Source organism: Pyrgilauda ruficollis, unplaced genomic scaffold (genome assembly GCF_017590135.1).
Source record: "Pyrgilauda ruficollis isolate IOZ18807 unplaced genomic scaffold, ASM1759013v1 scaffold99, whole genome shotgun sequence".
Lineage (NCBI taxonomy): Eukaryota > Metazoa > Chordata > Aves > Passeriformes > Passeridae > Pyrgilauda > Pyrgilauda ruficollis.
This window is the reverse complement of record NW_024532043.1, coordinates 873,015-888,367: the sequence shown is the minus strand read 5'-3', so window position 1 is coordinate 888,367 and position 15,353 is coordinate 873,015. Positions and strand designations below refer to the sequence as shown.

The following is a 15,353-nucleotide window of genomic DNA, read 5'->3' as shown; positions in this document are numbered from 1 at the left end:
TCCCTCCCCGCCCGCCTCTCCTCCCCCCCGTCGGCGCAGCGCTGTGGTGAAGCCGCATTGTTTGTGCCGCGGGGGGAGGGGAGCCGCTCAGCCCCGGGAGCCGAGCGCCGAGCCCGCAGCCGGACGGCGACGCGCACCGCGCCTCACGAATGCGCCGCGCCCGGCGGCAGCAGCAGCCCCGCACCCAGCGCCGGGTGACCGCCGCGGGCAGCGCGGCCCTCGTAGCGCCCGCTCGGCCGCCCGCGGCTGCCGGACGCGGGGCCAGGCGGCAGCACCGGCGGGGCCTCCGCCATTAACCCGGCCGAGCGTCGGCCGCAGCGGCGGAGCGGGAGGTCTGTCAGCCGCTCCTCGGCGGCTCCCACAGCGTGAGGCGAGGCGAGCGCGGCGGTCTGGGGGAGGGAGGGAGGGCGCCGCTGGAGCTGTTTTGTCAGCCGCCATATTTGTGGGCCGAGTATTTTCGCGGCGGGGAGGGAGTGACTGTTGGGAAGGGCTGGAGATGATGGGCCCGGGCAGGAACCATCCTGCCGGGGGCCGGGAGGGGGGAGCGCCGCGCCGGGCAGGAACCATCGGCGGGAGGGGAGCGAGCGCGTTGGAGGCTCCCTGGGCGTGGGCAGGAAGTGTTGGCGCGGCACCGGCGAGGGCGGGCCCGGGGGCGTGGGCAGCCGCGCGCGGGAGGCAGGATTCCGGGATGGCTGCGGGATCTGGCGTCGGTGCGCTTTTTTCCGCCGGTACGGGAGAGAACGGCTCTGGTGGTCCCGCGTGTCTGGGCCGTGCCCGCGCACGTTCGCTGGGCTCCGTGAGCCCCCGCTCTGGGCCGTGCCCCGGGGAATCGCTCCTGCTGCGCGGCTGAAGCGGCGGGTGATGTTCACCCAGTGTGCGTGTAAGCACTGTTTGCTTACCCTCCCTCATTGTCTAGGGCTAAAGAGTATTCTTGTGGCATTCCTGTGTCTTTCTCTTTTTAATGGTCTACATGAAAGTACATTGAGAGTGGAATTTCCTAGTCCGTTGAGCAGGGATCCAGGGACTGAAGACAGTTTATTTGAAGGGGAGGAGGAAGGTAACTAGGGCAGTGATTGTAATTTAGAAGTGCATGGCACTGTACTTTTCGTGTTAGTTTTAGCTATCCTACACCTTGATAAATAGCTTTCTATCTCAACGTATTTATGGGAAGGAAAAGCGTCTGCTGGTGATTTCCTTCCCAAATAGCTGATGCAACTTTAGGAGATGAGAGCTGTGGATAACTTCCCTGGTTTATATCCCACAGTCTTTGAGGGCAGGACAGTGCTAACAGAAGTGCATTAAAATAATTTTGTGTGCGGTTAGTGCAGTATCTTTGTCGTCATTGAATGGAAACTTGTATTAGTTTACGCTTCAAATTTACATCTTGGTCCTTGTTCCTGTTGATCTACAGGATACTGGGAAGGGGGGCTGGGGTAGGAGGGGAAAATGCCAGCTGATAATTGTGTAGGAAAAGCAAACCAGTTGTGGGTCATGAATTTGCTATGCAGAACTCTGGTCTTCATCCGGAGTATTTATAGAACATTTGCAAACAGAAGAATTTGGGAGAAACAAAACACTGCTTTGGCCTCTAGGGCATTTAAGTTATTCACACTAAATTTGCATGAAATTCGGCCTGAGTACTACCAGTTTCGATTCTGTATGCATTACATTGTATTTGTAGGGTATCCATTCTGTGTTTGAGACTGTAACTTTCTTCCTAAGTCAGCTGTATTTACTGTTGAGTATTACAGTATAGTTAGGTGTTAGCTCAGTCTGGTTCGTACAGTTAGTTTTACTTTTGCAACAGCGGTCCTAAATCTTTAAGCAAGATTAAAGATCTTGTGCTTTTGAGTATTTTCTTCCTATTTTTAAATCCTGCCTGAAGCCATACTTGAGAATCTTGGGAACAGAGGGGGGGCGGAGAGCTTGGAAACATAGCATTAATGCGTTTTTCTGTGGCACTGGGCTAAGGTAGTGTGGACAAGTTACACATGTTTTTGATTTCTGAAGGTCACCTCTCATCCATCCCTCTGTATTTTTTTTGAAACAGTCTCTAACCACAGGAGCCACTACGAACAGATACACAACCAGCTAAAATGTAGGAAGGGGCATTTAAAATACCAAAGCAGGCTTTTGCATCTAGACAGAATTGAAATGCAATTATACAGGGTAAACATGCTGTAAACCTTGTTTCTTGATTGACAAGTAAATTGAGTCTATTCTGGTCTGTAATAAGTTGCTGTACATGGACACATCAGTGTGTTTTAGCTGAAGAATCCATCATTACTTGTTCACATTAACAAATCAGGGACATTGTAATACATTTGGGCTTCTGAATTACTAAATTGGTATTGAAACTGGGAAGTAATTTTAGGTTTGGTTAAATTACTGGTATGTTTTAATGGTTGGACCTTCTTTAGCAGTATTAGTTGTTTAAACTGTTTTCTGCAGTTAAGAAACTAGTATGATCAAATCCTGTGTTGTTTTACAGAATTTGATTATTAAATTATTATTATTGTTAAATCTTCTGTTGTTTATAAAGAGCAGAACAGAGATCTGTCAGGATTAAACACTGACTGTTGTCTGGCTGTATGGTATAGAAACTAGTAATAAGGGTTAAGAATGAGTTGTGTAAAAGTCAGATTTATGAGAAGCACAATTCTTGCATGAATAATAAAACTAGCTTAGATTATGAAAACAGTCTGTTTGTGAGAGCAGATAGATCAGAGCCTTTTGGGAACTAGTCTTAGGCTAAGTTGCCTAAGTGATCTAGTAGTCTTCCTGTGAAAGGGGTTCCTGCAGTACTTTGAGGCTTTTAGGAATTGGCATCATAGACTTGAGCAAAAGGCAAGCAGCATGGAGTAAATAATGTAGTTAGTAGTTCAGTGCTTGCTGTTTTCTTCCCGAAATAGAGATATTGGTCTTTCGCAGCAGTTGTGTTTTGATTTCTCGATTTGTCTGCTATTTTTGGCAATACGTGTTAACACTATTTGTGATATAGTGAGCAGTCCTGACTCAAAATGCAGAGTTGAAATGGTGAGGCCCTAGTAATACTTTAGGCAGTAACTAAAGATCAAGGGTTTTTTATATCTGAGGTTGAATGATGCTATTTATTAATGATTTATTGGGAAGAAGAAAGGAGTGGAATAGAATTTTAGACTTGACAATGTCAGTCAGGTTTATAATATTTTCAACCCTTATAGGAGAAAACCTCACCCAGTGTGAAGATGTCAAAAGGCATGAGTATGTATGGAAGCTTTTAACTTAGAAGTTTTGTAACCATCCTAGTCATGGGGCTTTGGAAGGGGGCGGGAGGAGAAAGCTATCTTCTTGCATGGTATGTGATTTTTTGCAGTAGGTTGTAAACTTAAAAATTGTTTTAAAGAGCTTAGGACTGGGTTTGTAAACAGGAAGATTTTTATCTATCAGCAGTTGGTTTGAGAACAGCTCCTGAAGAATCTGTTGAAGGAGAAGACTGTGTGTACTTAAAAGCAGGGAACATGTTTTGGCCCGAAGTCAAATCTGCTTTACAGGTGAAATATTTACTAGTTGCAGTCCATACTGCACCATATTGGGCACTAAGAGTTCTGTCATCTTCTTGTCATGTTGTGAAGAATAATGGGCTCACTAAGGATTGAGGAAAGTAAAAAAAAGTATAGGGCTGTCAAACTGCCCACTTGCCAAATGTGGAAGTATGTGTGCTTTTCTAGCTTTTAAATATAGCCATAGTAGTTGAGTTGATAACATCAGTGTTTCAAATTGCACTGGAAAAAAAATTCAGAGAAAACTCATTTTTCTTTCACAATTGCATTAGTTCTTTTGAAGAGAGGTCTAGAGGACATAATCTGTAGTTGTTGCAAAAATTTTCAAACTGCAGGCACCCCTAAGTTGTTAAGTATTCTATTAAAGGTTTTCTTACAAGGTAACAAAGGCTTTTTTTTTTAGTCTGTGACACATCTGAAATGTTTTTGTTCTCATGCAGTGGTCTTGCCAACAGTGCTTCTAGAGGGTTTCTAGCAAGGATTTTGTATAGCTCTGTTTACTCAGGGAAGCTGTTATTTAGAAGATCTATTGATCTTCAGGTTAAACTTGTACAAGACTGAGCAGTCCTGTTGAGTAAGAGTGACAGGATTTTGGGTTTGTTTACTTTTAGTTAAATATATGCATAGAGGGCTGCAGAACTGAAAGTTTTTTCCCTTACTACAGTAAAACTAATATTTTAATATGATTATTTGAAGTTCATAGTATTAACTGTTGCTCTAATTTTAGGTAAACATTACCAAATGAGGAGAAAAGGAAGATGCCATCGAGTATCGGCAGCAAGGCATTCTTCTTCCCCATGCAGTATTAAGCACTCCCCGACACGAGAAACCTTGACATATGCTCAAGCTCAAAGGATGGTTGAAATAGAAATTGAAGGTCGCCTGCATAGGATCAGTATCTTTGATCCTTTAGAAATTATATTAGAAGATGATCTTACTGCCCAGGAAATGAGTGAATGCAACAGCAATAAAGAAAATAGTGAAAGACCACCGGTTTGTCTAAGAAGCAAACGCCATAAAAATAACAAAGTGAAAAAGAAAAATGAAGCTCTTCCAAGCTCACATGGTATACCTGCTACAACAGCTCCTCTTCCAGAACCAAAAGTACGGATTGTTGAATACAGTCCCCCTTCAGCTCCTCGGAGACCTCCAATTTATTACAAATTCATTGAGAAGTCAGCAGAAGAACTTGATAACGAAGTTGAGTATGACATGGATGAAGAAGATTATGCATGGTTAGAATTGATCAATGATAAGCGGAAAAGTGATGGAGTGTCAGTTGTTTCCCAAAATATGTTTGAATTCCTTATGGATAGGTTTGAAAAAGAGTCTTATTGTGAGAACCAAAAACAGGGTGATCATCAGTCTTTAATTGATGAAGATGCAGTGTGTTGTATATGCATGGATGGTGAATGTCAGAACAGCAATGTGATCCTGTTTTGTGATATGTGTAATTTAGCAGTACATCAGGAATGCTATGGGGTGCCATATATACCTGAGGGCCAGTGGCTCTGCAGACACTGTTTGCAGTCCCGCTCTCGGCCTGTAGACTGTGTCCTGTGCCCAAACAAGGGAGGTGCCTTTAAAAAGACAGATGATGATCGTTGGGGACACGTGGTGTGTGCTCTGTGGATTCCAGAAGTTGGATTTGCCAATACGGTTTTTATTGAGCCAATTGATGGTGTCAGGAACATTCCCCCAGCCAGATGGAAGTTAACATGCTACCTCTGTAAACAGAAAGGTGTTGGTGCCTGCATCCAGTGCCACAAAGCAAACTGCTATACTGCATTCCATGTAACGTGTGCTCAAAAAGCTGGTCTGTATATGAAAATGGAACCTGTGAAAGAACTAACTGGCAGTGGAACAACGTTCTCTGTGAAAAAGACTGCCTATTGCGATGTACATACTCCACCAGGTTGCACACGGAGACCGCTCAATATTTATGGAGAAGCTGAAATCAAAAACGGTGTTTGTAGAAAGGAGGGATCAGTCAGAACTGCTAGGTCTACATCAAAAATCAGGAAAAAGACAAAAAAAGCCAAGAAAACAGTGGTTGAACCCTGTACAGTTATGCCAACAGTATCTGCTCCTTATATTCCCCCCCAGAGGTAAGCAAGCCATCAAAATACGAGAAACCTTTATTTAATCGATTTAATTTTCAACAAGTGCTTTTAAATGCCACCTTGACGTTTTTGTACGTTTTTTATGTGCTTTCTTTAAAGGCCTTTTTGAGGGAGCTGCTGTTAATTATGTACATTGTGCTTCTGTGGAGTTGCATTAAAAATGCAGTAACTTCCTCAGAGAAATTACTAAGTGATCAAGTGATTTGTCTTGTCCTCAGAACGTTTGGTTTGGTTTTTTTCTGTCACACTAAGTTACATTGTGTGTTCACTTGTCATTCACTGTACTTCTAAGAATTAACCGCTGAATTCAGAATAGTAGATGCAGTTGATCTTCATATTAAAGAAAAAAAGCCAAGCTCAAAGTTAACTTTATTTGCAATTTTGGATTCTGAGCTTCTCTTTCTAATTTTAAGAGATCCAAAATGAAAATTACAATTGTGTATGGATGTTTGAATCTTGTTCATCTCACATAAATTAAGAATAAACTTGTAGTGTAATATCTATGTCAGTTTTACAAAAAACCTTCAAGGGTTTTCCTTGTATAGCAGAATAACTTCTTAAGTGTTTCTGAAATTTATGTTTGTGTGTTTACAGCACCAGTATATTTGTTTACCTCTTGAATTAAATTCCTACTAATTTAAGAGCAGTAGTTTGAAAGGTTTCTCAAACAGGCACCAGTTTCTCAAACAGGCTTATTTCCTGTCCTGTGACCAGACTCTAAATGCTCAGGAGTGAGGGCTTTTAATATAATACCATGCCTTTTAAATAGCTGACTCCCAAGTCTCAGGTAGGGAGCAATTAAAGCTGGCTAAATTAATCTAAATAAATACATGTTTAGGGACTGCAGTTCTTTCATAATAAGTTTTGTTAATGTAAGAAGCTACTTATTGACTGACTTTGATAAACAGCCTTCAGCTCCCCTGCGATGATTACAAACATCAGATTGATTGCTCTGTTCTATGTTAGGGTTGGCTTGGTAAAATGGTGTTTTTGTTTTGTGATGCACTGCAGAAAAGCTTTAGTTGACAATAGGCAACTAATACTGCTGTTTAAACAGGAACTACTGCCCATGGAAGGGGGAAATTGGTGTAATAATTTGGCTTTCTCTTAATTAGGACAATCCCAATTGGTAGTGTAGTGTTTTTTTGTTTTGCTTTTTTTGGGACACGGTAAGAAAGAACATGAACTAAGAGTTGAGGATTAGAAAGTATGTTCTTAGTTGTGCCTCTGGCAGCTCGTTCCACTGGCCACTTTTAAAAAAAACAGACTCTAAAAAGATGCTATCATCAGATGGCTTTTTTAAAAATAGTCATTAGATTCCAGGAGCAAAAATACAAAGACATTTTATTCTTTTTTTTTTCATGTTAATGATTGACTTTCTTTTCAAGACTGCAGAGAAATTCATCATTCTTCTATTTATGCATCTCTTCATATTTCTAGAAACAAGTACAGTTCCTATACTGTATGTCATAAGTATAAAAAGTGTACAGTTCAAAGGTATTTTAAAGCTGAGCTTTATTATAAATTGTTTGTCTTTGGCTGAGGGAAACCCTTGCTTAGGTACTCTTTGTAACGTGAACATGTTCAGTCCTAGAAAACTGATCTCTGAATTAAAAGTGAAACAAATGGGCACATTAAAAGGAAAAGGGATTACACTGCAGACCCAAATCTCTAGTTTTAGAACCAAAGTTGTCAAGTTTTCTTTGGCTTTTCTTCAATTTTTGTCTGTTTAGGAAACACTCTTGTGTTTCTGTAGGAATTAAGTACATACCCATAAAGTATTAAAAAAATTACTTGGATCATTTCACAGTAGTCTTCATTTATATTATTCTTTAATCTGTTTTTTAAATACTCTTTATCCCTTGGAGCTGAAGCATGATTTTTCAGAAGCCTTGAGGAAGAGCAAATAAGCTATTTAAGTTACTAGAGAATAAATATATACACTCAGTGTTTAAACACTAGTGCTTTTTTTACCTGAAGAATTTGATTTTAATATGTTTTCAACATCTCTGGAAATTGAGGCACTCGTGGAGATGCTTGGTTTGGATTGCTTTCTTAATTCCTAGGCTGTACGCCTCCTCAACATATTGCTGGCTCTTCAGAGTTGGTAGTTGGAAGAGTGTACAAATATGAAGATCATAGTGAAGGAAAGTACGTGCTGGATGCAGCCCCTGAGTACATCTGGTGAAGCTTGAGGAAAACCATCTTGCAGTTTATGTTCAGTTTAAGGAGAAGGATTTGTATCCTTTTCTGGATAGTGAGAGTATATGAACGACTGAACATTTTAGTAACACGGTTTTTAATAATTCTATTTTCCAAAGCAATTATCCTAATGTTCAGCATTTTTTAAAAAGATTGGGTGTGGAACAGTATACTTCATAATTTCTACACAGCTTTTGTAGCTTATGAATTTCTGGATCAGCTTACCTAGGTCGGGTTTCTGTGCTGCTGCCTTAAATTACTTCGACCAGAATTTCTTACACAGATGTCATACTCTTAAATTTTTTGCAGTTATATTTTATATATAGTGTCATTCTCTAGGTCATTTATAATCTAATTGTATGATCTCTCAGACTTTAATCTGTGAATGACTGATTTAGGGGTGCAGATACAAAGTTGCTAACCATTGATCCATTGATGATAAGAGATAAGTGCTTACCTCTCCCACTTCATTTTTTTCCTCTTTTTTTGTAATTTATTTTTAATGCTGGGCCTATATCTGTCCTGTTGCCTAGGTATTTTGGAAAGTCTATACCTGAGTATCTACTTCCAAAGGTACAGTAGTTCATCTTAGAGCCTTAAGATGGTTTCAGTTTTCAGTGCTGTCAATGCTGACTTGTAACTTGCTTGCACTTGTAATAATGTATGGGACTACCAGGGAACTCTTATGCCTGGAGGATGTATGTCAGACCTGACTACAGAGATGTGTTGTTTCTTTACTTGAAAATTCCATTCAGTTCTTACTGAAATACCAAACTCTTGAATGTGGTGGCTTACACTGTACTGTTCATAAGTATTAGCTTTTTTTTGTTTGCCTGTTTTTGGTGGGCTTTTTTGTTTGTCTGTTTTTTGGGTTTCCCCCCCCCCCCCAAAAAAAAAAAATACCAGAAGGAATTTGTTTAGACTGCAGGTCCAGAATTTTCAAGTTACAAAATCCTAACTTTTAGGGTTGTCTTGGCAGTCTAAATCTAGCTGCTTCTTTCTGACAGTTACCTTGCACTGACTCTGTGATCAATTTTTGCCTGTTTTTGGTGGGCTTTTTTGTTTGTCTGTTTTTTGGGTTTTTTGATTGTTTAAAGGTAGAAATGAGGATCATCTAAAAGTTGTGTTCCTGGGACGTGCCAGAGCAGCTGTGCCGTGTAGTGAGAAGAGGGAGGGATGAACAGTACCTGTTCCTCTTGCCAAATGGTAGTCAGAAAGTAGCCTCCCACTGCCACCAGCTAGTTTAGGTGAAAAAAATGGCAAATTTGTTCTTGAAGTATAATATATGCCACTAGGGATGTGTAATGGTTGAATTTTGCTTAGTGGAGAGATTCCCTTTTTTTTTTTAATCTGCTGCTGCTCATCCTTGTCTTTTATAACTATTACCTTATTCAGCAAGCAGGATGGGTATGTGCAGAAGAAGTGTTACAATGTTAGCTGGGAAACGACATGTTTTTTCTTGAGTGCTTGATTCTCTAGTACAAATAGCATTGGTTTTGTGTAACCTCTTGATCTTATTTGTCAAAAGAGGCATTTTAAAAATGTTTGCTTGTTAGCCAGTGTCAATATTCACGTTATTTTAAAATGCTGTGAAACTACAATATTGTAGCTATATACTTGGAGAGAAATAGAATGTGATATGAAATATTTAATCTTCAGTGTTTTAAAAGTATACACTGAGATACAATCTAATCTGCTTTATTAAAATGCCATTCGTGCAAGTACTGCTATATGGAAGTACTGCTTAAATGGAAGCTGGCATTAAAAGCATATAAATATTTGCTTTCATCTTTAGTTTCTCTTTCTGCAAACATGGCATGTTTGCTATGTCTAAAGTGAAGAAAACATTTGAAATGCAATCCTGGTATAGAAAGCAAAGAATAAGTAAAAAAGCCCCACTTGTATTAGAAGTAGGAACATTGTTGTTTCATGAGGTGTGTTGCATCATTAATGTTAAAAGAGAATTTAAAGATTATTATGAAAGTAAGGTAAGTAATAGCTGACAACTGAGAGCAAAAATTGCTGAGACTCTTACAGAAACATCTTCCGCTCTTCTGACAGATCAGCATTTATGTGCCCCACCTTAACTGATTTCTTTAAGTCGATCTTTGGTTTTATTAGGAGGAATACTGTGCTTGGTAGTAAGCTGGATTTCTGTTACTGTGTCTCAAGGCAAAATCAGTATTTTCTTTTGGTTTATAATTTACCCAGTTGCACTATCCTGAACTTTCTTACCAAGTAATTAAATGTAGTCTTGTTATCTTAACACAGGAATATGGATTGTCCCTTAAAGGAAATATGGACCGGAAAAATAAATAATAAATAAACAGAAAGTGTTGAAATGCAGTATAAGGGAAAAGGAGCATTAACAAAGCCTTCAAGATACTGTTAGTCTGCATTCACAGATAATGCTTCTTATTCATATATGTAGCTCGTGGATTTCTTGTGGAGATTTTTTTAGGGTACTCTTTTTTTTTTAATACATTCAGAAAGTTTTCAAGGTGGGGGGAAAGAAGAAGAAATGTGGCTTAAAATTCAGCATAAAAAAAAGCTATTGAAAAATACTGCTGGGGCCAGCATTGCAAAGAACTTGGAAGCTGAATAAATCCAGACCAATGTCTGTTAGCTCTTTATCCTGCAGTATACATGTATGTATAATTTACAGAATCATGTGAAAATGCTTATTTTAGTTCCAGGGGAGCATGATATAGGTGTGCCTTGTGACTATGATACCTGGATCATAGAATCACCTGAGGGGAATGCCACAAGTCTTCAACTGCTGATGTTTCTTATCTTGTCGCATTGACTTTGAAACCTTTCTGTTACGTATAGAAACTACTGGTGATGTCGTCCTGATCTTTTTGCTTAAATAAAAAAAATAATTTTCCCTAAATTAAAAAAGCTACTGTGATGTTCACTGGTTTTGCCTCAGCAGTATTTAAAAAAAGTAAAGGTAACTTTAGAGCATTATTTTGAAGCTAGTTCATCTTGACACTGGTTGGCTTATTAAATAAGGATTAATTAATGTGTTCAAAGAAGTGTAACTCATTTAGTAAATTGTAAAAGTAGATTTTGAGTAAAAATAATACATTTTTTCTTTTGTTTATTTTATGTGTACAAGGCCAGTAAGCTTAAAACAAATTAATACATTACATTTGTAAGGCTTATCATTAATATTCTATGTGCTTTCTAAGGGCTTTGGTCCACAGTGATTGTATGTGTGGTAATGCAGTTATGAAGACCAAGATTTATGTGATTTTGTTTTTCAGAACTTCTGAGTTTCACCAGTTATGTGAACTTCCATCAATTTTTTTTTTTTTTTTTTTTTTGGCAAATAGAGGATGTTGTGATTTGTACCATAGCAAAACATCTAAAGAATGCATTGTCTGAAGAACTGTCTCCTGGCAGTTTTTTTATTCAATCATCAAGTTACAGAGTGCACAAAAAATTAGAGGATAAATACTGAGCTTTCCTCTTATTACAGATCAGAATGTAATACATCTGATGTGAATTTAGCCTTTTGATACTGGATTTCAAAATCATGAGTGGTCATTATATATGTATAGGAACTGGCAGAGGTAAATCTGCACATAGAGTTTTTCTGTGAAGAGATTTTTCCAGTGTGACAGGGTGGGAGGTTTTCATTCTTTGAGAGGTGTTTGGTTTTAGTGTTTCATATTATTTTTTGTTTTAGGTTTTTTTTCCTTATCCAAAGTTTTGGAATATCACAAACTCTAGTTGTTAAATAGGAAGAAGGTAACAGAATTAACTGAAATAACAATGTTTCCTTACCTCTTCAGTTCACTGTTCTACTTTTTCCTGTCCGAGCAAAATTTTACAAGCTGCTTGCTCAAATAGAAAAATAGGGGGTTCACAGACATGTAAGCAAGAAAAAGTGCTTCCTACGTGCATTCAAAATCAAATACTATTTAAATACCAGTAAATGTTGAATAAAGAATAGGAACCTGAAGAGACTTTCAGGCTTCAGAAGATGTATCTGTAGATTAAATATATACTGCTAGACTTTCAGCCTAGGAGAGGCAAATTCAGTAGCTAGACTTCTAAAGCATAACAGTCCAAAAGGAATAAAACCTGCAAAGTAGTTCTAATTAAGAAAGTGTATATTTCTTGCATGTGGATTCTGCAGACTTGCGTTGCAGAGATTTAAATGAAATATTTTTTAGCCTTTTCAGGATTTGATGTGCACTTTGTTAGGCATCTAGCTTACTTCTGCTTGATACTAAAGGAATGTTATCTTTTTTCAAAAGGAAATAAAGACATGCAGATGGATTCTGATTTTTATGTAGTTACTCATTTGCCTGTGTTGTCTTTCAAGTTGGTCAGAACAGTTGAGGGTTTTTTTTATTTTTAAGTTAATAAATCATATAGTATGTTTTATCTTTTATTGACGAATAGAATAACAAAGTTGTGGCTTTTCACTGTTTAAAAAAAAAGTCTATTGAAAGACAAGTTTTACAAACACTTCGATAAGCAGCTGCTGCCACAGGTTTCCATGAGAAGAGTAGAGAGAGTTTCATCTGTCCAGGTGGGCATTCTGGTCTTCAAAAACTGAAATTTTTTGATACGGAGCTAGGAGGAAAAGTTGGTAAGGCTCCAGAATTAATTCCAATTCCCCAAATAAATTCTTCCACAGCTTTTCATTTTGGTTTTATGCTAATTGTCTTCCAGTAAGTGTCATTGGAATTACTATAATTATCTATAGAGAAGTCTTGTGTCTTTCCTGCTTCCTACAAGTCTCAGTACATTTTGTGCAACTTTGCTGAATGAGGCTTGAAAATTCAAGTGTTCTGGAAACTCAGTTTACTTTGTTGTAATTTGTTCAATAATTTTTTTAACATTTTGTTCTGACAGGTTTTTAAACATGTCGGCAATCTTTGTGTGGGAAAAGAAGGATATTTTATTTGCTCTGTAAAGTGGAACATAATTTGATTGTTAATGGGTATTAGCATAGGTCAAGAGAAACTGGTATGTTAGTGATACTGAGTGAAATTTTACAGGATATAATACAGTTTTCCTGTGTTGTGTGTATCTTTAGTAGTGACATGCTGGATAGAGGACAATGCAAAATAACAAACTGATAAAACTGGAGACTCAGGACAGGTATGGTAATTAAAATACTAGGGTTTATTCATGTTCAAAAACTGCTTAGTTTTAATGGATATTTGATCTTCCTTTGGGTGTTTGATTAATACAGATTTTCATATTGAGTTCCTTGTGCTTGAGTTACTATAGTAATGTTGTAAAAATCACATACTTGATCAAGAAACCATTCTCTCCCCTTTATATTTCAAAAACTTAGGAATCTTGAGGTAAAATCATACCTGTGGAATTAAAAAGCATATATGGTCTGTGTAGTGGTTAGTAAAAATTGATAAAAAAGTGGCTGATTATCTCTCACTTTCTGAGGTTAAACTGCCAAACAGTTGGTTACCAAAAATATTGGTTTCACTTTTCCCTGTAACCAGTTGCCATAGCTGCCACAGTGATATGTAACTGAAACTGGGAGAAGTCATGAGTCAAAGAAGGCAGCTGTGAGATTTGCTAATATGTTGAAAGCACATCTATTACACTGACAAAATTTATTTTATGCATTTCTGTAAAAGGTGAGGAAGCAAGGACTGATAACACACTCAGCTCTCTGAATGCACTGACCAGTGCATTAAGTGTGTTATCCTTTACAGGGTAGATTATCCATCCAATTTCTCCATGTGAGGAGACTGTAGGTGCTATTTCAAAGGTTCGCTTCCAAAGGGACCTTTGCCTGTTTAAAGACAAGCAGGGAATTGTACGATATCCCCATTTCTAGTGCACATCAGTGTTTTACAGGTCTGAGGCTGGAGAAAGGAAGCAGTTCTGGCTCACTCAGCTGGCTGTGGCACAACTAAAACAGTTTTTAAAAATGTTCTTGTCATCTGTGTAGTTTTGGCATGTAGCTCTAAAAGAACAAAACCAAGAATCAGTATGACTGCTAGTGCTAAAACATCAAAAGGCTGCAGTGGTCATCAGCTTGAAACCTAACACTTCTTTTATGAGACCAGCTAGATAGCAGCAGTCACTGAATATCATTGGAACAGTAACCTTTTTAAGAATTTTTGAATTCCTCTATTAATGTATTATGTTTTAAATAACGGGTAAGTTGAAGAAAAGTGAAGGTTTTCTCTCTCAGTAGTTGATATGCTTGACTTGCCTTTAGAAAATAATACAGAAAGCTGTTCTTTTTTGATGTGCTTGTAGTGGAAAAAGTTCTAGTGTGGACAGATGCCTTAGCAAAAAAATGCCTCTGCTGAGGTGTTTTCTGTAGTTCTGGGAGGTGCCCCAAGTTCTCTAAGCTTTGCCTCTGCATTGGGGATTTATCAGTGTACTGTAGCAATTAATCCTGTCATGTCCAAGTCAGATCCTGGATTGCAAAATGATGAAGTTTTTTAACAGCTCTCCCTCACCTATCCGAAATACATGCCTTTTTTTTTTTTTTATTCTTCAGGGTTTTTTTATTACATCTTTGATGGGGAAGAAAAAAAAAAGGGAAGTAGAATGTATGGAAAATTCATTTAAGTGGCAGGAGCTTCAAAATCAGTACACAGTCTGTGCATCTTACAGGGTTCTACAGCAATGTTGTCTCATTTCCCCAAAATAGTTGTATTGTCCATCAAAATTTAAGGTGCTTGGGACAGTAATAGTCTGCCTGGAAGTATCAGACTAAGCAAAAGGATGGCTGAAGAGCTGTGGTACAGGTAGTGGGTAGTTAGAGTCTAACAGCAGGTGTAACATCCTGCTAGCACTGAGTTCATAGTGCAGAGGCTGTGTAGATACTGCCACGTGAAGAGTTTCAGAGCTCTGTATTTTGACAAGAATACAGCTGCTACCTATGTGTGTTGTTTAAATGAAATACTTGGTTTAATATAGAGGGGAAGGCAGAGATGAGTAGTTTCCAGCTACTTTTAAAGTAGTCTCTGCACTCCAAATTACCTTCTGTCTATTTATATTTTGAAAGTTGGAAAGTGTCTTCTGTGAACATCTTTCTTGAGCTTCTTTTAACACTCTGCTATTATAGATGAATAGAATGGTTTGTTATGTGAATTGGCAAATGCACATAAAGCTGTAGTTGAAGATGTTTGCTTAGTCTTGCCACATCTGATGGGCATGAAGCCAAGGCACCTTTCTTCATGTTATGATTCTCTGATCTTTCCAAGTAGTTGTGTATTTGGCTGTGCTTTTTTTGACTTGGTTCAGCAGGTTTTACTGTTTCCAAGAGATTTGTGAAAACAATTATTTGACTTTGATTGCATTCTATAATTAATTGTAATTATGTTGTTTGAAGTTTAATAGGGTCACATCTGTTCTGCATTGAGTAAATCTTTGTGGAGCCTGTGTCTGCCTTCCAATGAAAGATGTACAAGAGACTCTGAAGTCCATCCATCTGCAGATCTAAGCTTTAAATTAACCTAGTATTTTACAAGAATGCCTA

General features: G+C 38.5%; 1 protein-coding gene across 8 annotated transcripts in view; it reads left to right on the top strand.

Annotated features, from left to right (window-relative positions):
• Positions 1-15,353, top strand: part of BRD1 (bromodomain containing 1) — a 61,108-nt gene that overhangs the window by 2,787 nt on the left and 42,968 nt on the right. For 7 of the 8 annotated variants that reach the window (XM_041490130.1, XM_041490131.1, XM_041490128.1 and 4 more), the window contains one exon: positions 4,270-5,650. In XM_041490130.1, coding sequence (XP_041346064.1) covers positions 4,270-5,650 — 1,381 coding nt within the window. Of the gene's footprint in view, positions 1-16; positions 366-4,269; positions 5,651-15,353 lie in introns of those variants that run through there. The other variant, XM_041490133.1, reaches the window with a different exon arrangement.